The sequence below is a fragment of the Cherax quadricarinatus genome, chromosome 47, assembly GCF_038502225.1.
Source record: "Cherax quadricarinatus isolate ZL_2023a chromosome 47, ASM3850222v1, whole genome shotgun sequence".
Classification (NCBI taxonomy): Eukaryota; Metazoa; Arthropoda; class Malacostraca; order Decapoda; family Parastacidae; genus Cherax; species Cherax quadricarinatus.
In genome coordinates this window covers 3,917,639-3,939,967 of record NC_091338.1, presented here as the reverse complement: position 1 = coordinate 3,939,967, position 22,329 = coordinate 3,917,639, and the positions used below count along the sequence as shown (strand labels likewise).

General features: G+C 39.3%; 1 protein-coding gene across 1 annotated transcript in view; it reads right to left on the bottom strand.

Annotated features, from left to right (window-relative positions):
- Window positions 1–22,329, bottom strand: part of LOC128696532 (protein Aster-B) — a 156,766-nt gene that overhangs the window by 92,313 nt on the left and 42,124 nt on the right. Inside the window, exon 2 of the mRNA XM_070094665.1 lies at window positions 2,642–3,205. Within this exon, the coding sequence (XP_069950766.1) occupies window positions 2,642–3,205 (564 nt within the window). The remainder of the gene's footprint in view (window positions 1–2,641; window positions 3,206–22,329) is intronic.

Sequence of the window (22,329 nt, the reverse complement as noted above, 5' to 3'; positions counted from 1 at the left end):
GCATGGTGCAGGGGTACAGGCGAGGTAATGCCATCTGGCTAATCTAGGTTCAGGCTCAGATGTAAGGGTGAAATTTCATTTGAGCCTCTTAACTATTTTCTTGTTTTTTTTTCAGTCTATCTTTAAATTTTTTATGATCTTTAAAGTTAACTTTTCTCAGTATTAACATTTTACTGTAAGCATATACATGACAGTCAAACCAGCTTGTAGGAATCCTGAACTACTTCATGCCTTGCTGTAAGAGTTTTTAACCTTTACGTCTGGGAATAATGAAACACTTATATTTAAATTAATAATCTGCATGCACTGACCTCTGTTGAGTGCACTAAAATAATCTGTGCATATAAATTTATTATCTACATAGAGCATATATAAAAATATTATTATTACTATGAAGTAGATACCAATTATGCATAACACAAGGGCATATTGCAATTTAGAAGAAAATATGCTGTGGCTTATTAATAATGGCATCCTGAATATGATCCTGTTCCTAAATACTCAAGGGTCTGAACGTTCTATAATTCAGGTTAAGGCTCCAATATGAAGCTAAGCATGCATTGTTCCACTGCGTGTGGAAAAAATATTAAATTTTGTCTCAAACATTTGGAAAAGTATTACATAGTGCTGTGCAAACTTTCCACATTGCAAAAATTACAAATTAAATAAAACAATACTCAACACAGCTAGGACATGAAGGGAATTTGTCCAATTCCTTACATTCCTCAAAAGCAATCCATGCACAAACTCCTTCAGGCAGTGACAACCAAACCTCTTCTGCAGCTCCTCTCCCCCTCACTCATGTTCTTTATCTATTATACTCACTCCATTCACCAAGTAACGAATGCCCAAAGGTACTGTATATCCTTCTCATCTAACCAGAATATTGATAATTATTAATTTATGACTGTAGTTACATTGTGAAAGAACTTCATCATTACTACTGCATTACATTCGTAAAAATCACCTTTCTTCAACCCACTTTTTAAACTAGCCAGTACTTCACTGAAGATTATCAAATTGCTTATTAACTCCACTAGAAATACAGAGTGAAGAATTATATTGCCATACTCTGTTACTAACTCATGATAGAAGTAAGAACTATTCTTAACACATTTACTTTAAATTTTCCTTAGAACTCAACCTAGAATCTAAACCTCAAAATCATGCTTTTGTTTTAAAACAACTTATTATCTTGCACATTTTTGGAGGCCATTACTCGAATTCATAATACTACAGCCGTATCTGCAACATGTTCAATGACAATACCTTGTCCCATTTTAGGCAAATCTTAAAGAGACACCAGAAACAGAGTTCTCTGGACAGATTTTTAGTGCGACAGGGGTCCAGTGCCAGTAAAAGACAAAGAAGGAAAGTAACCCCAGATAAAGCTTTGATGCCTGAAGTCCTTATGAAAGGGGATATCCCTTATATACAATAAGCTCTCCTCTCTCCCCCTTCTACCATATGCTAACAAGAGTCTTTAATAAAGGTATGTAGTAGTGATTTAAATATATACATGTATAGATATATATAATTATTTATTTCTTATGAAAGACTTTTTTAATAAAAATCTTAGTTTTATGTTGTTAGAACACTAACAAATGATCTTGTTTTATTATCCGTAAATTTCTCAGTACAGTATGTACATAAATCAAGAACAGTTAGGACTATGATGCATTTAGCTTCACACTGATATAACTGTATGAATAATATCGTAGTTGTGATGCTTTAAGTTACTTGGAAAAATGATGTTTAAAACCCAGCCATTTAAACATTGTAGGTCTAGAATAATTTTTCTTGTCTAAACAAGCAGCAACAATATACTTTTTCTAAAAAAAATAGAAAAAAAAAAGTGTTTAATGTATGGTAAAATTTTACTTAAACCATTTTTTAATTTTCAATGCAGCTATACTTTTCACAATTATGTGATAAACCTTCCAGTATATGAAGAAATTTATGCCTATTTCAAAGCGCTGATACTTCAGAAACTGGGAATGCCTAGCCACAGGCTGCAATGCAAGAGTAGCAAAACTCATAAAACATGTCACTGATAAACAGGCATATTTATCAAGTACTGTATAGTACTAGTGAAGAATTCTGGTGACCTCATTAAAAGAATTAAAATGGTCACACTTTAGAGGGAAGGAAGGAGACTGTGTGTGTGGGGGGGAAGCCCAGCTGGTAGAGCAGTCTGTTTATTTTAAGATCAGCAGATGGCAATTAAGCCTCCACCACTTTTTGAGCTAACTGACCCTTGTGGATTTAGTACTTCCTCTATATATCAATATTATTAATAATAATAATTTACATGGTCCTCATTGGGATATGGCCAGTATATTGAAAAAAATTTACTTGGCCACACAACATTAAGTTTTATGAACAATACATGTTCTATAATAAGTAGTGGAAGTTTTAAGTAAATAATCAAAATAGATATTTCATAAATTACAAGTTACCTAATTCAAGATCCTACAATGTCAAACTTTCCTGACTGAATGGCATGGCAAGGCTACACAAACTGGTAAATTACCATTAGCCTACTCCTTTACTTCAGGTGCAATACCTATCCATATGTGCCACTGAAACTCCAGGGAATAAAGGCAAGGGCTCTTACAATAAGATCTTTTTTACAAATTACCTGAATCTACCCTCTCCATTTTCTGTAGGCGTGGGCAGCGTGACTTGAGTGATAGGGGTGATTCCTGACAAGTCAAGTGGAGCAAGTCCACCAACTGAGTTTAATTGGGCATTATTTAAATCCCCAGCTGAAGTTGTAATGGGGGAAGTCGATGAGGGTGCGTCAGAGCCATGATGGAGGCAGCCAGAGGTGGTAAATTCAGTACTAGTAAAACTGGTGTTGGATTGACCACCATGATTAACCATTACTGAAGAAGGCTGTTGCGGCTGAATACTGATGTGTGACGAAGAGTTTGTGGAAGTAGATGAAGAAGATGAGGTGGAAGAAATGGTAAAAGTAGAAACAGCAGAAGCAGTAACAGCAGTAGCAGGGGTTGCATGAACAATGCCAGTAGAGATAGTGTTTGTGTTGGTGTTGGGCAGGGGATATGCAGAAACAGAGGATACCAAGCGAAGGGGGTTATTTGACACCTCACGTATGCCACCTCCATCATCTGCTTCAATAGACTTATTCAAAAGGCTTTCACCAGTGCTTGACAGGAAGATGTCTTCAGCGGATTTCCATCTGAAAAATTAGATTAGATTAATAAAAGCTGCATACAATATTGTATATATACTGCAGATGAAAATATAAATATGTATATACACTACTCATTTGATATGGTTTGATCACATTAGGGTTATCAACAGAAAGTATCCTTGATATCTTTCCCAGAAAATTTTATAGAAAAATTATTAAATACATCATATTTACTGATACTGCAATTATGATTACAGTATTGTATACACAGAATAATTACCGGGTGTAATATTCTGCATTTACATACTCTACTATAATTTTACATAATCTAAAATTCTTTAGAGTACTTTATAACCATAAAACCGAATTTTAATTTCTAATTACTGTATACATTAGTTAGTAGTCCCATAATAATTTTACATATAATTATACAACCTGTGCTTTAGAATTATGCATAATCATTTATGATTTAACCCCAGAATTCATAAGAGGATAGGTTCATGGAGGTGACATCAATCCTGAAGCCAAGAATAATAGGAAATCTGGTAAATCTGAATTACAGTGGAACCTTGGTTTTCGTACGCCCCAGTTTTTGTAGGATTTGGTTTTCGATGACTTTTTCCGTTGAAATTTTGTTCCAGTTTTCATACATCACCTCGGTTTTCGTAGAGATGGCAATGGTCCATACCAAACGTGTTCGCCTGCCTGCCTGCATCACTCAGCCACTCAAGCACTGAGTGTTTTGGAGTCAATAATTTGCGAAAAGGCAAGGCAGTCGATTGGCCGAGGCTGACCCTGACGACCCTATGCCTGTTGTGGAATCTATTGTGTCTTTGGGAAAGTCCATTGGGCTGGATGCGAGTGGCCAGGATGTGGAAGAGTTGGTGGATGACCACAGGGAAGAGCTAACCACTGAAGAGCTGCAACACCTTCAACTGGAACAGCAACAGATTTAAGCTGAGGAAATTGCTTCAGAGGAGGAGGAAGAGAGAGGGGAGAATGTGCTTTCTTCAGTGATTAAGGACATGTGTGCAAAGTGGAGTGAGTTGCAAAGTTTTGTGGAGAAATATCACCCTAACAAAGCTGTTGCAAGCCATGTCTGGAACAAGTTCAATGACAATGCCTTGTCCCATTTTAGGCAAATCTTAAAGATTTGCCTAAAATCTGTCCAGAGACCTCTCTGGACAGATTTTTTGTGTGACAGGGGTACAGTGACTCTCAAGCTGGTCCTAGTGCCAGTAAAAGACAAAGAAGGGAAATAACCCCAGATAGGGCCTTGATACCTGAAGTCCTTATGGAAGGGGATTCCCCTTCCAAACAATAGCCTCTCTTCCCTCTCCCCTCCTCGCTGTCTTCCATATGCCAACAAGAGTCTTCAATAAAGGTAAATGTTCATTTATCCATTTCATTAGTCATTTGTATTTTCACTGTTTTCTGTATGTAAAACTTGTTAATATTTTTTGTTAATATCTGGAACGGATTAATTGGATTTACATTAATTATGTGAAATATTGCTTCAGTTTTCGTAATTTGGTTTTTGTCAGACTTTCTGGAATGAATTAATCACGAAAACCGAGGTTCCACTGTATTTCGACGTTCTTTTGGCCATTTTGTTTTTATTATGCTCATGTCCAACCATGAAAGGGTGACCCAAAGAAAACACATTTACCAACATTTACTCAATGTGACATCACCATCGGTTAGCCTTCCAACTGCAACATCAACATCCCCTATTGGCTCGGCCTTTGGCCAAGCTTCCCTGCCTAGTGCTTGCTCAACCAGGTTGTTGATGTTAACAGTCCACTGGTCTCTAGTCATCACAGGATGACTGATCTGGCACTTCCACTTGAAAATGTCTGCATATGTTCCAGCAATATTTCGGAAATCTGTTGATAGCAAGTTGAAGAGCCTCGAGCCATTTTCCCAAAATTTGGTAAGTAACACACATAGGCAACAGTTAGGCATCTTTATTCCTAAACATTTCGCCTACACAGTAGGCTTCTTCAGCCGAGTACAGAAAATAGACAGGAGCAGTAGAGATGTGAAGACGATGTAATCAGTCCATCACCCTTGAAGACAGATTTGAGAGTGTCAGTCCCTCAGCCTGGAGAAGAGTTCTGTTCCATAGTCTGAAACAATATGAAGATCAAGCGACAGTGTGGAGACTTACATACTGTTGGAAGGAGAGGTGTAGAGTAGTAAAAGAAAGAATGTAATCACTGGGATGTCACGTTCCTCTCAGATCTAAGCATTCTCACTTGAAAAAGTTGTCCAAGGTGTTTTCTCTTCTGTACCAAGATGCCAATGTGTTGCAGTGTCTGACAGAGTGAATATTGTAGGTAGTATTATATGTACACCTACCATCCGACTTACGACCTGCTCGACTTACGACCACTCGACTTACGACCATGTTTTTTATGCCAAATTTCTGGGAAATAAACAACTATTTGTGTTGTACACAGTTTTTATCCTAAACCTTACAGTATAAAATACAGTACTAACAGCATAAAAAGTAAAGAAAAACACGAAATACCAAATAAAACAATAAAATAAAGTCATTACAAAAATGTTTTGTTGATATTCAGTAGTAAAATTCGACTTACAACCATTTTGACTTACGACCGGTTTCTCGGAACCGAACTCGGTCGTAAGTCGGATGGTAGGTGTATTAATTATATTATTATATGTAGTCCTCGGGAATTATTAACAACAGATTACCCATTCTCCACTTCCCATTTCATTTCTCTCTTCCCAACCCTGACATTACTGCTCATTGTTTATGTACAGTGGACCCCCGCATAACGATGGCATCACATAGCGATTATTTCGCATACCGCTTACTTTAATTGCAAAAATTTTGCCTCACATACCGCTTAAAAACCCGCTTACCGATTTTCGTCCGAGACGCGCTCACATGTTCCGCCGGTGGCATTGTTTACCAGCCAGCCTCCGCGGTAACATCCAAGCATACAATCGGAATATTTCGTATTATTACAGTGTTTTCGGTGCTTTTTCTGGAAAATAAGTGACCATGGGCCCCAAGAAAGCTTCTAGTGCCAACCCTACAGCAATAAGGGTGAGAATTACAATAGAGATGAAGAAAAAGATCATTGATAAGTATGAAAGTGGAGTGCATGTCTCCGAGCTGGCCAGGTTGTATAATAAACCCCAATCAACCATCGCTACTATTGGTGGTACAGCTGCTGCTGCTGCTGCTGCTGCACTGTCAGCTGCTGCTGCTGCTGCACTGTCAGCTGCTGCTGCTGCTGTAGCACCGTTGTTGGTGTGGCTTATTGAGAATACCAAGAAACAATTAACCCCAGAGGATTTGCCACCCAGGATAACCCAAAAAAGCCAGTGTCATCGAAGACTGTCTAACTTATTTCCATTGGGGTCCTTAATCTTGTCTCCCAGGATGCAACCCACACAAGTCGACTAACACCCAGGTGAACAGGGAAAAATGCCTGGAACTAGTGCTCATATTGGTGAATTTAAAGCCAGCAAAGGTTGGTTTGAGAGATTTAAGAATCGTAGTGGCATACACAGTGTGATAAGGCCTGTTCTGGAAGAAAATGCCAAACAGGACCTACAGTACTCAGGAGGAAAAGGCACTCCCAGGACACAGTGTCTCATCAGTCATTGCTGCATCTTCAATAAAGGTAAGTGTCATTTATTCTTCATTTAGTAGACTAGTACATGCACAATATATACTGTGCATGTACTACTCTACTATTGTGCATGTATCCTTCTCTTTGTGTGTGGGAAAATGTATATTTCATGTGGTAAAATTTTTTTTTTCATACTTTTGGGTGTCTTGCACGGATTAATTTGATTTCCATTATTTCTTATGGGGAAAATTCATTCACATAGCGATTATTTCACATAACAATTACCCCTCTTGCACGGATTAAAATCGTTAACCGGGGGTCCACTGTATTTAGATCATTTGAGTAATAATTATAAACCTTTAAGGGAGGGGGAAACGAAATCACCAATTTTTCTTTTGTTTTGGGGTCAGATTTCAACGAGATTTTGACAGTGGATTAAGCAGCATAAAAAAAAAAATGTACAGACTGTGTTTGTTTTGACTGTCAGCTTTCAAGTTAGATAGAAAAAATAAATTATGCACAAATTTATGGGTCATAAAGCTTTCCTTTTTCTACTAATTTGGGAAGATGTACAATGCTCAACTTAACACCAGATGAAAGATAAAGGCTAGATTATTGTTAACCCAGGCTGTTTCAGTGATAATATCAGTAGATTCTATAAAAAAAAATGTTGTAGTGATTTTTTTTTTGAGGAAAAAACAAAGCTGTAAACAATATCACAAATCACGCCTGGGTGTTTGTCGAACCATCATTCCTCAATAACATATGCAAAAATCATGACAATCCTATTAATACTTTTTGCAGAAAATAAAAAACAATGTCAATAACTTATTTCTGAGTTTTTTGTTTTTGTTTTTGTTTGGTGTGAAACTCTACGGTTACGACACGCCAAATCTCAGTGTGTTGCACTTCTCCTTCCTTGTTGACAGCCTGCAGGCTACTAAGGGAGACACTCACTGTGCTCTACACTTTAGCCAGCACAGAAATTGCCATGTAGAGTATGTACTATTTAGAATGAAACAATCATAATAATCGTAATTTTTGGAGGAAAAAAAAAACCCCACTAATTGCCAACATGTCCTCTTTCTGCCAGCAAGAACAAAAAATTACATTTAATGAAAAACATACTTAGAAATATGATAGAAACAAGCTGATTACCTCAATATGTTTCCAGAATTATGTACTATTTTTCATTAAGACAACATTTTTTTTTTTTTCAGTAAGAAAACATCTTAATTTCCTGATCACTGAAAAATGGCTCACCCCTCCCTTAATTTTTCCATTATCCCGACAGACTAGTGACAGACATTGCATATAATTACTCACTTCGGTTTTCGGCGTTTTTGAATTTAGGCTGACCTTCTGGAACAGATTACAGCCGATAACCGAGGGTCCACTGTATCTGAAAATTTCAATTACAGTGGAACCTCTGTTTTCATGAATAATTTGTTCCAGAAAGTCTGACGAAAACTGAACTGTACAAAAACTGAAGCAATATTTCCCATAGAAACAATGTAAATCCAATTAATCTGTTCCAGACACCCAAAAATATTAACAAAAATTACATTTTATAGAGAATAACTATAGTTTTACATAGAGAAAACAATGAGAAATGAATGTAAATGACTAATGAAATGGATGAATAAACATTTAACATCACTTTTATCTTTATTGAAGACTCTTGTTGCCATATGGAAGACAGGGAGGAGGGGAGAGGGAGGAGAGATTATTGTTTGGAAGGGGAATCCCCCTCCATAAGGACTTCAGGTATCAAGACCCTATATGGAGTTACTTCCCTTCTTTGTCTTTTACTGGCACTAGTACCAGCTTGAGTCACTGGACCCCTGTCACACACAAAATCTGTCCAGAGAGGTGTTTCTGGTGTCTCTAAGATTTGCCTAAAATGGGACAAGGCATTGTCACTGAACATGTTCCAGACATGGCTTGCAACAGCTTTGTTTATCTTTTGAAAATCACCTCTTTCAGCAGACTTTTGGACTACCCATGGGTTCGCCACTTAGTGCTGTCCTGGCAAACCTATACATGGAACATCTGGAAGCCGAGCATTTTTCCACTATTATTCCCTCTTCTGTCATCTGGCTCCGTTATGTTGATGACATTCTCATCATAACTCCCAGATGCTTTAATGTTCAAGCTCTCCAACACAAGCTCAACCACGTCGAGCCCTTTATCCAGTTCACACTAGAAGTCGACAGCACTCTTCCTTTCCTCAATGTTCTTCTCTGGAAAGCTGACCATGAACTTCGTTTTAAAATCTATCGAAGACCTACCAACCAACACGATCTTCTCCACTTCTACTCTCACCACGACACCAAAACTAAAAATGGAGTAATTACAGGCTTTTTCCTGTGTGTACTCAGAATCTGCAGCAATGAGTTCTTTGAGGAAGAATACTTTCTTATTGAACAAGTATTTTTTAAACTTCATTATCCTTGTCACTTCATTAGAGACTGCAGACAACGGTCATTAAACATCTTTAACACACCCAGAGAAGGCACTGCTGAGAAGAGATACATAGTTCTCCCCACCAACTCCATTGCCAAACACATTTCCAACATCTTTTCCAAAACCTCATTCCAAGTATCTACCTCCCATCCACCACAATCAAGGACATTACCAATAATAGACAGGACAAGCTTCAATCCTCTGCAGGGGTATACACAATCCTTTATAATGACTGCAGCAAATTATACATCGGCAAAACATCCAGAGACCTCCAAACACATATTTCAGAACACCAGTATGCATCAGATCTGATGATCCAAGGAATGCTTGTGTTCAACACCGAAATTCACGCAACCATTTAATTAACTACAGAAGCGCAAGACTTATTGCCAAAGAAGACAACACTCAATACCGAAGAATCCTGGAAGCATCGCTTATCTCTACATCCAGCAACTTCAACCAGAACAACAGCTTCTATAACACAACTGAACCCCTTGTCAAGAAACTTCTTCATTGCTATCCCACATAAGAATCGAGGAACACTGCAGAAGGTCTACTCATATATTTATCCAATCTCTTTTGAAAGCTACCCAAGGTTCTAGACTGTCACCCTACTCAGAAGATTGTCATATGCAGCATTCTCCACCTGACCCAGCATTCTCATCCTATAAATACTCACGTATGTTTCACCCAAGTAGATCTGTTTGTGACTTGATAAAGCCCTCTGCGTGGGCAAAACATTGTCAATGAAGGATCACATTATACTGCTTAAGTGTTTATATTTCCAGTGTGTCAACATTTTATACCATTTATTTCCATCCAGCTTTGTTAGGGTGGTACTTCTCCACAAAACTTTGCAACTCATTCCACTTTGCACACATGTCCTTAATCACTGAAGAAGGCACATTCTTCCCTCTCTCTTCCTCCCCCTCTGAAGCAATTTCCTCAGCTGTAGTCTGTTGATGTACCAGTTGAAGATGTTGTAGCTCTTCAGTGGTTAGCTCTTCTGTGTGGTCGTCCACTAACTCTTCCACATCATGGCCACTCACATCCAACCCCATGAACTTCCCCGAAGACACAACATATTCCACAATAGGTGTAGGGTCGTCAGGGTCAGTCTCAAACCCTTCAAAATCCTTCTCGAGGACACTTTCTGGCCACAATTTTCTCCAAGCAGAGTTCATTGTCCTGGAAGTCACTCCCTGTGAATGCGTTTGCTACGGTGGACCATTGTCAACTCTACGAAAACTGAGCGGATGTACGAAACCTGGGACAAAATTCGACGAAAAAAGTTGTCGAAAACCAACTCCTATGAAAACCACGGTATACAAAACCTGAGGTTCCACTGTACATACATATAATCATATTAATTTGCAACATTTGTACATGATAAGTCCATATATTTCTTCCAGAATTATATTTTATATTTTGCTAAACCAAATCTAAAAGTATTAATTGGCAACTCTCTTGAGCAGCCATATTGTGATCTCTTCGCATGCATGTTTGTCTTAAAAGAGTGACTTCATAGAGAGTACTTCACAGTTTCTCTGATGAAATGTCTGGGAATAAGGGTACAATGAGAGTTTTAGATGAAAAAGTGTTTGATTCAACAAACAAATGTTTTTATATCAGGGGGCATCAAATTTTTTGGTGTCAAGGTACCTTGAGGCATGACGCAAAAAAAAAAGATTGGTAACCACTGTTCCAGACTATTCTGTGTGGACAGTATGATTAAGAGACGTTATAGAAACCAAGATGAACCTATCAGGCAAGTAAGCATAAATACACGTGCAATAGAGATAACCACAGCAATGCTTGTGTAATCCACTGAAACGCCAAATACTGCTTCGTTAACTGGTAAGACATCCAGCTAGTCCTTATCAAACTTTAAAAAAGCATCGCTACTTAACCCTTTCAGGGTTTCGGCCGTACTAGTACAGCTTACGCACCAGGGTTTTTGACGTACTAGTACACCTAAATTCTAGCGCCCTCAAATCTAGTGAGAGAAAGCTGGTAGGCCTACATATGAAAGAATGGGTCTATGTGGTCAGTGTGCGCAGTATAAAAAATATCCTGCAGCACACAGTGCGTAATGAGGAAAAAAACTTTGTGTTTTTGGATTAAAACAGCGACTTTGCACTGTATTTTCGTATGGTATTTATTGTTGTATTCTAGTTTTCCTGGTCTCATTCTATAGAATGGAAGACATATTACAGAAATTGAGATGATTTTGACTGATTTTACAATGAAAAGTACCTTGAAATTGAGCTCAAAGTAGCAGAAATGTTCGATTTTTACCAAAGTTCAAAAGTAAACAAATCATGCTAAGCGTCCAATACACGTCAACTGGTGAGTCTAATATTCTTTCACAAGTACGCCGATATTATTTATACCATTTTTTACACTAATGCAGTAGTCTGCATAACAGTAACTTCTATTTTTTGTGAGAATAAAAATTCAAAGTGGAAAGCAAAAGAATGTAAGAGGGTCATTGGGACATGACTAATGAACAGAGGAAATATCATTTTAGTGCCAGGAATGTCTTTCTTGTTTATTCTGGACCCTATTTGGAAATTGGCATCTTTTGAAATTTGTGTGAAACTGGCAAAATTGCTAAATTCTGACCACTGTATTGGATAGTTGAAATCGGTAAATGGGTGGTTTCTTGCACTCATTCGATAGAAAAAAATGGAGTTCTAGCGAAATATTCATGATTTTTGTCGACTAGTACAGTGGAATTGGCCGAAAATAGGGCTCAAAGTTGGCAAAATCGCCGATGCGTAAACATCGTCGAGACCGCTAACTTCGCGAGAGCATAATTCCTTAAGTTTTCCATCAAATTTCATACTTTTAGTGTCATTATGATCGGGAAAAGATTCTCTATCTTTTCATAATAAAAAATAATTTTTTTTTTGAAATTTGGGCGACCCTGAGAACAAGTTTCTGAGGGGGCCTGTCGACCCTGAAAGGGTTGAGTCTCTCTTATTGCATTTTCTAATAAACAGAAGCAGATATATGCTCACTGCAACACAACTATCAAGTGACTTCACTTTCCACGATGTTTAAAGATGACCTGACATCTTAAACCTCAACTCGCTCACCTAACATGCCTTTTAATTTATACACTTTCGAGTACCCTGTATATCATAGGAATGCAGTCCCAAGACTGAAGAAAACTCTAATATGCCTTAAGTGAAAACTCGTGTCCTTTTCCTAAAGAGGACACGAGTTTTCACTTAAGGCTGTTATCAGTTACAAAGACCTGATCATCAAGATTACACAGGTTGGCCAGCAGTGAGAGAAGACACACTTGGTCGTCAGGACCACACTAGGGGGCCAGTACAGCTGTTGCAAAAAGAAAGTAGTTACCTGAGCTCGAACTTGGGGCCTGTGTACTAGACAGCTGTGATAACCACTACATCATGAGCACAGATATATTCTGCGCAGTTTCCGGACACCCACTTACCCTGTAAGCAAAAGACTATCTAGTTCATAAGGAAAAAGTAAGATATAACACAGGATATTCTTTAACCCTTTGAGGGTTTTCGTCGTACTAGTACGTCTTACGCGTAGGGGTTTTTGACGTACTAGTACGCATAAATTCTAGCGGCCTCAAATCTAGTGGGAGAAAGCTGGTAGGCCTTCATATGAAAGAATGGGTCTATGTGGTCAGTGTGCACAGTCTAAAAAAAATCCTGCAGCACACAGTGCATAATGAGAAAAAAAAAACTTTGACCATTTTTTTGGAATAAATCAGCGACTTTGCAGTGTATTTTCGTATGGTATTTATTGTTGTATTCTAGTTTTCTTGGTCTCATTTTATAGAATGGAAGACATATTACAGAAATTGAGATGATTTTGGCTGGTTTTACAATGAAAGGTGCCTTGAAATTGAGCTCAAAGTAGCAGAAATGTTCGATTTTTACCAAACTTCAAAAGTAAACAAATCGTGCCAAGCGTGCAATACACGTCAACTGGTGAGTCTAATATTCTTTCACAAGTGCACCAATAATATTTATACCATTTTTTACACTAATGCAGTAGTCTGCATAACAGTAAATCTTATATTTTTTGTGAGAATAAAAATTCAAAATGGAAAGCAAAAGAATATAAGAGGGACCTTGAGACATGACTAATGACTAGAGGAAATGTCATTTTAGTGCCAGGAATGTCTTTCTTGTTTATTCTGGACCCTATTCGGAAATTGGCATCTTTTGAAATTTGTGTGAAATTGGCAAAATTGCTCAATTCTGACCACTGTACTGGATAGTTGAATTTCATAAATGGGTGGTTTCTTGCACCCATTCGATAGAAAAAATGGAGTTCTAGCGAAATATTCATGTTTTTTGTCGACTAGTACAGCGAAATTGGCCGAAAATGGGGCTCAAAGTGGGCAAAATCGCCGATGCGTAAACATCGCCGAGACCGCTAACTTTGCGAGAGCATAATTCCGTAAGTTTTCTATCAAATTTCAAACTTTTGGTGTCTTTATGATCGGGAAAAGATTCTCTATCTTTTCATAAGAGAAAATAATTTTTTTTTTTTTAAATTTGGCCGACCCTGAGAACGAGTTTCGGAGAGGGCCTGTCGACCCTCAAAGGGTTAATGATGAAGAGGCAGAGGTTGGCTTGATGCATGTTTTCAGGTGGATCTAGGAGTGGAGGGTAATGAATTATTAATACATCCGTGTGAGGGAGCAAAAAAAAAAAACTCGTAGGGGTCATGCAACGCCTAAGGAGAATGGGAGGCAATTCAGTTCAATACAAGGAAAAAGTCAGCTCTAATTCCTCGGATTAAGGCTCCCTCACCAGCATCAAGTACCCTCCCTCGAGGGGGATGAGTGGAAATATACTAGCCAGTTATCAAGCCAAGACATAATCATCTTTTACCTCCCTATGTACCCAAGAACTTCTTGCAAGATGGACTACGGCTATTATACACTTCATTGCTCCAGTACTATATATCTCCCCTTTCATACCATTGTATTAAATTAATAAAGCCCCCGGTGAGCTAAACTCTCTCTCAAATATCCTCAGGTGTTGCACGTGTATTTCATCATCCCTGATGAAGAGAAGGCATGAGTGTCCTTCACGGAACTGGTGTGCACATTTGCAGTTTTACGCATAGTCACCCGTCATTTACCCCATACCGCCAAGGATCATGTACCACTCAGTGGGTTGCACTTCACACGTTACATGCAACCTTATTCCCGTTGTTTCCTGGTTAATATTCTCAACAGCTGTTACATGTAGGACTGAAATAACTAAATAATGACAAGGTGGAATAAATAACAAGTGAAGTAGATACCTTTATTAATGCTAACCCCTCTAAGAGGTTGAATGATTGTGACAAGTGAAGAAGAGTAGATAAAACAGAGTACTGTACATTAAGATTTCTTAGTACCCCTCAGATATATTAAGAGGCCACGGTTGGAAAAAATTGAGCCGAAGGGATAACAGATTTTTTTCTTCAGAGAATGGGTGATCAATGGAATGATTTAGAATAGGATGTAGTGATACAACCACTGGAAATTACATACATACACACACATTATATATATATATATATATATATATATATATATATATATATATATATATATATATATATATATATATATATATATATTACACACACACACACACACACACACACACACACACACACACACACACACACACACACACACACACACACACACACACACACACACGCACACGCACACACGCGCAAAACAACCACTGTGAAAGAATAATGAAATTCCAAGCGCTTTCGTGACTACTGACATTAATGTGAGTAGTCACGAAAGCACTTGGAATTTCATTATTCTTTCACAGTGGTTGTTATATATATATATATATATATATATATATATATATATATATATATATATATATATATATATATATATATTATAACAAAAAAGAGGACTGCAGTAGGCCCATTGGCATATCTAACACCCACCTACTTGTCCAACCCGCTTATAAAACCACCCAAAATTCTCGCTTCAATGACACTACCTGGGAGTTTGTTCCACTCATCCATAACTTTATAGCTTTGCTCCTGTAGCTATTTATGGGTATTTTAACACAGAAACAAACCCCTCCCCACCCTCCACGTGCGCGCAAACTATGGAGACGCATGAATGGAGTTACAGGTAAGGTGAGTCACTACACACTGATTACAAAACACTACAGACTTAAGTATTAATGTGGTACTCGCTAATGAGTTCACTGATATGAAGATCCCTGATAAGAACCGGAACAAATTTCTACAGCTTTTGAAAACGAATCAGTAAATAATTTCGTCTAAAGTATAATTTAGCAAAAATGCAACATTAAACTTGTCAGAGAAAGTCGAAGTTCGAACATGTAATATGTGAATAAGATGTGAGCAACATTTGGGTATATTTATTGAGGAAACGCTTGCTTAACGTAAAGGCGTGACCTACTTCCACTAGTGGATTTTTTCACCGGTGAAGCCGTCTTCTGCTTCGCCTCACCTGACTGCAGTATAGTATAAGCCTCTTCTCCATGAGTATGTTGCACTTTTATCAAAAACACATCGACTCCAAGTACACATGACACAGCTGAGAGATGTTAACAAAGGTTCGGTCTTCTCTCTTCATTCCCCTGCGAACCTTTCTACTTTTTCCTTCCCTGTGAACCTATCTACCTCTTCCTCCCTTCCTTACGAACCTATCTTCCTCTTCCTTCCCTGCGAACCTATCTACCCCTTCCCATCCTAGCGACCCACTCAACTCGCCCCTCCCTCACTGTGAACCTACCTCCTTTCTCCACTGAATACCTTCCAGCCTGCCTCCCTCCTCTCCAACGTATGGTCGTCTCCCCTCTCTTCCTCCCGCCCCTTCGTAGCTGTCTCTTCTCCCATACCTCCACCCCTACCAGACGGTCGTCTGCCCCTCACCTCCCCAAGCAGAAAATTCAGGTGCTAAAGCACGTGGATTTTGTACATGCACGTCACCACTGATTCAAGGACACATCATTACTGCTGACACTTACCTGACAACTGGCCACGCGTACATGACATGGCCGTACGTAAATAAGACAATATACAGTTTTACTGAGAAGACGTTTCGTCTACTTGGGACTTTTTATCAATCCATCCATCAATTATGGATTGATCAAGTCCCTGGTGGACGAAACGTCTTCTCAGTGAATACTATAAACCGTATATTGTGTTTTATTTACATGCTGGAATACTTTACCAGTGATATACGACGTGAGCGTGTTAAGTTGTCCATTGGCGGGCACAAACAAAATAACGTTAAAATCTGGTAGTGTTTCTCTCGCAATTAGCGACCGGAGGATTGAATCCTCAGCAATTTATGTGCTGAATGACCCACAGATAAGGATGGTGGATTTAAAAGAGGAAAGGGTGAGCCAGAGGCGGACTGGCATTTGGGCAATGCCCAGTGGGCCTCTCGGCTAAAAAAAAAAGGTCAAGAAAAACTGAAGTCATGGCAGCTACACAAAGACAAACGAAAATGGAACGTGCCTTAGCTGAGCAGTGAAAACATGACTGGCCCTGATAGGTGACAGATGCCCGGGCCGGTTTTAAGACCCAGTCCGCTTCTGGGGTGAGCTGTTCAAAATTTTCAATTATATTTTTGAGTATGAAAAAAATACTACAATTGTAAAGGGACCAAGACCTTCTAAAACACCCCCACCTCATACATAAGGGAAAATTAACAGACCCCAAGAGGGAACTGGAACTGGATAAGCCAGGCTGTAGTGCGTATGCTGGACTGTGAGAGGCCAGCATCAACAGCTTCAGTGATAGACCGTCAACCAGCAGGCCAGGTCTGGGACCAAGTCGCGGGGACTGATTCCCTCCTACCCCCCGAACTGTTTACAGGTAAACCACAGGGAAAGTAAGTGTGATCGTTTTACGAAATTTTCTCTCACTCTCAGGAAAGCGACTGAGGTTTGTAAAACCCATAAATTTTGTTTAGTCTGTCTATAATTTGTTCAGGGTACAATTATAGGTCGTCAAACATGTAGTTTATTGCTAAACAAGACGACCTTCTGACATGCATGTGGCAAGACTAACTCAAGAAAGGGAACAGGAATAGTACATGTTCCAAATGCTCAATGGTAATGCAATATAGAGTTTAGGCAAACGGACATATTTTCAGCGTTTGGATATTTGTTTAGGCTACGTTTCGATCGCCGGGAAGAAAACAGCCTAAATAAAGTATTCAAACTTTGCAAATATATCTATTCACCTACAGTGATTGTTGGTATGTTTATATTATTCATGGTCTGTAGGCGCCACAGTAAATTTCATCAAAGACTGATTGAAACTTTTCAAGTTCTCTTCAAAGCAGCCAGGGGATTGCTGGTAATTTCTTTTATGTATGTAGCAAGGATATATAAAAGTTTTGGGTCTTTAGACATGCAGCTAATTTTCAGTGTAAATATGCACCCCTGATTTTCATCTGTAACCTTCAGATAATCTACTACATGTAAATGGTTTCCAGAGATTGTCTACCCTCGCAACTAAGGCTAGAGCCAGGCTTTTTTTTCCTGGCTACCTTTTCAATCAGGCTGCTGATGGTGGTAATAGATATTGGTGTTACCCCTTAGTTCTAACATTTTAAGAGAACGTAGCTTCAAAGGATCTTAATCTCTCGACCTAAGAAGTTTCTAATGCTAGGGATTAATTTTGTCATCCTTCTTTGAATGCTCTCAAGATTATGTCATTGTTACTGGATACAAGACTCTGTTACTAGTAATTTCACAATTCATCATGAGGCGACGTTTTTGCATGTCCTGAATCCTTATATCGATCAATATAAAATGACATGTGCAACAGTTAGGTATCATTATTTCCGAAATGTTTCGCAAACGCATTAGGCTTCTTTTATCAGATACAGATCTAATATAGACAGCAGAAGCAGAGGAAAGGAAAAGATACTGCTATCAGCTCATCATCAGTGAGAAGTAATTTGATGGTTAGTCCCTCAGCCTGGAGAGGTGTTAAGCTTCATACTCTTAAATAATGCTGAACATTCATTCATTCATTTCATCTCACTGACAGGAATAGAATGAAAAAGGCTCTAACTTACGGACTGGCCTTGTTTGATGCATACCCTACCAAGCTACCAAGACGACCATGAACGTTGTTAGGATCTCCTATACGAGAAACTCAGTTAATGCTTATTCAACACATTAGCTACAAGGCTCAGGCCAGGGATATACAAGGACACAAGTAAACAGGAGTGCCGTAGTAGGCCTACTGGCCCGTGCAAGGACAATCTTACTCGCACCCAACCACATCCACACATGTAGTACGTATATACCTGTCCAACCTAAAAAAAAAAAAAAAAAGCAACATCGTGACTGGAACAATACATAAACTACCACCACTACCTTTTATTGTTACTTCTACCACTGCTTCACTACTTTGTCTACTACTACCACCACCACAATACTATTAGCTACCTTCGTTATAATATTCCCGTCCCCCCCTTCTAGTATATATTTTGGATCCCTTCCCTTCGCGCTTCTGTGTGATAGTTCATGGTCCAAGTCGGACCGAGAGGTCACAAGTTTGTCTTAATATGTGCGGGTTATTTCTGCAGTGTACTGTAGGACCGATTTTTAAAGACATTCGCTTCAATGACTCCCAATACTAGTACAAAACAGGGAAGCTATATTTAATAAATAACAAAAAAGGCACAAAACAGTGACTGGAACAATCCGCAAATAACCCGCACATTGAAGAGAGGAACAAACGATGACATTTCGGTCCGACTTGGACCACTTACAGTCATAGTAACAGGAAGGAGAGGAGGAGAGAGTATATATAGGCAAGCAGACAATGACGGGAGTAAGAGAGGAGGAGGAGGAGGAGGAGATAGTAGTAGTAGTAGTCAGTCAAATACTAAGAAAGAGGAAAACTGCATGGCAGCTAGGGGCCCACAGACTGTAGGAGCAAAAACAGAGGGGGGGGAAATAATGAAAGAAATACCCAAGGCAGAAGAAAGAAAACCCAAAGGAAAAAGAGAAAAAAGGAAAGGGGAAGAGGGAGAAGGAAAAAAAAAAAGGATCAAGTTAAGTCACGAGTGTTCTGAAGTTTGGAGCATTTTACAATGTAATGGGAAAGGAAGGCATCTACAGAGACAAAGCCAAGACTAAGATTCATGCAAGGAAAGTTGTGTATAAGGGAGAATTCAACCAAACGGCGACTTGAAAGTTAGACGAAGGGTAGACAGTTTTAGCAGAAGACTAGTCAATAGGATGACTGTGATCTCTGACATGACAGAAAAGAGCATTGTTGGTGTGGGTAAGCCTAATACTACTTTTGTGCTCCCTAAGTCTGTCAGAAAGAGATCGGCCAGTTTCTCCAAAGTAATGAAGCGGACAGGAGAAACAAGAAATAGAGTGGACACCAGGAGCATCTATAGAGGGAGGAGAGGTATGAACTAAATTAGTGCGAAGAGTGTTAGTCTGGCGAAAAGTGAGTTTGATGTTTAAGGAAGGGAGAGAGTTGTTGAGATTAGAAAGACCGGAAATGTAGGGAAGTCAGAGGACAGGAGAGTTCACAGAAGAGTTTTGGGAGAGAAGTCCGTTTAGCACGTGAGAAGGCAGAGCCTATGAAATGGGAAGGGTAGCCAAGACGGGAAAATTAATTATGAAGAGTGGAAATTTCTGATTCAAGGAATTGAGGATCACAAATGCGGAGAGTAAGGAGAAAGAGGGAGATAACACTTTTCTTGACAGAGGAAGCATGATAAGAAAAGTAGTGAATGTACATGCCACTGTGCACAGGCTTGCACTTAAGCCCCCTCCTCACTTTGTGAGGAGTGGGGGGGGGGGTTAAGTGATAACTGTGTCCGATTTCGCAACGGCTTAAGTCTGAAGTGAACATCTGGCAGTTTTACGAGTTCATATGTTATCGACACTCATCTTGTCCAAAACCGGACACAGACATCACTTATCCCAGGTCCCCATAGACAGCACCTCATTTATGACCCGCTATATATACTCAATACTATTCTGGTTCTCTATATTTGATTAATAACCCCCCCCCATCCCCTGCAGGCGAAACGTCTCCTTAATAAATGTCCTAAAACTGAATTTGCCTTACAGTGGGTAAAATTATATCCAATACAAATTTATTTTATATAATGTTAAGGTGAGCAACTAACTAGGAGGAGACTCTGGAGAAACATGGTAATGTAACCTTAACAAGAGACATTTAAAGAGGTGAAGTGTTGCTGAAATCCCCTTAAGAGTGGAAATAATGGCTACACTACCTTCAGAATACGAATAATGCTGATGCAAGAATTTAAATTCTCTCAGCGTTAATTAGTTTTAATTAGTTTCCCGTGATATGCCACGAATGGCCATTCGTGGCGAAACTTTTCATAGATTAAATATCTCAAGGCTGTATATGTGTCTTATTTCACATTTGTCTGTAATTTATACCATTTCTTACCGGGATCTTTCCCCGTGATAAGAAATATCAAATTTTTATTATTATTATCACACCGGCCGATTCCCACCAAGGCAGGGTGGCCCGAAAAAGAAAAACTTTCACCATCATTCACTCCATCACTGTCTTGCCAGAAGGGTGCTTTACACTACAGTTTTTAAACTGCAACATTAACACCCCTCCTTCAGAGTGCAGGCACTGTACTTCCCATCTCCAGGACTCAAGTCCGGCCTGCCGGTTTCCCTGAATCCCTTCATAAATGTTACTTTGCTCACACTCCAACAGCACGTCAAGTATTAAAAACCATTTGTCTCCATTCACTCCTATCAAACACGCTCACGCATGCCTGCTGGAAGTCCAAGCCCCTCGCACACAAAACCTCCTTTACCCCCTCCCTCCAACCCTTCCTAGGCCGACCCCTACCCCGCCTTCCTTCCACTACAGACTGATACACTCTTGAAGTCATTCTGTTTCGCTCCATTCTCTCTACATGTCCGAACCACCTCAACAACCCTTCCTCAGCCCTCTGGACAACAGTTTTGGTAATCCCGCACCTCCTCCTAACTTCCAAACTACGAATTCTCTGCATTATATTCACACCACACATTGCCCTCAGACATGACATCTCCACTGCCTCCAGCCTTCTCCTCGCTGCAACATTCATCACCCACGCTTCACACCCATATAAGAGCGTTGGTAAAACTATACTCTCATACATTCCCCTCTTTGCCTCCAAGGACAAAGTTCTTTGTCTCCACAGACTCCTAAGTGCACCACTCACTCTTTTTCCCTCATCAATTCTATGATTCACCTCATCTTTCATAGACCCATCCGCTGACACGTCCACTCCCAAATATCTGAATACGTTCACCTCCTCCATACTCTCTCCCTCCAATCTGATATTCAATCTTTCATCACCTAATCTTTTTGTTATCCTCATAACCTTACTCTTTCCTGTATTCACCTTTAATTTTCTTCTTTTGCACACCCTACCAAATTCATCCACCAATCTCTGCAACTTCTCTTCAGAATCTCCCAAGAGCACAGTGTCATCAGCAAAGAGCAGCTGTGACAACTCCCACTTTGTGTGTGATTCTTTATCTTTTAACTCCACGCCTCTTGCCAAGACCCTCGCATTTACTTCTCTTACAACCCCATCTATAAATATATTAAACAACCACGGTGACATCACACATCCTTGTCTAAGGCCTACTTTTACTAGGAAAAAATTTCCCTCTTTCCTACATACTCTAACTTGAGCCTCACTATCCTCGTAAAAACTCTTCACAGTGAAGAAATATCAAAATCATGTTCAAATAGAGAAATTCTAATGGAATTCCCCCTCCCCTCGACAAAGCCTCTAGTCATATAATCCAATAAAGTCACATTTGTAATACAAATGAGACTCGACACCTCTATTAGGTATATTAAATTGAATGACCTTTGCGTCAAATAATCAAATGAAAGCGTTCATGGGTATGTAGTGTACATTTGTCCTCTAATGTTGACGACCCGCCACTGTAGCGGGACTCGGGAACTCTTGCAAGACGGCAGTTATGACCTTTTATTATCGCAGCAGAGTCTTTAGGGAAGGAAACAGCACTTTGCTAATGCTTAGTTCACGAAAACTTC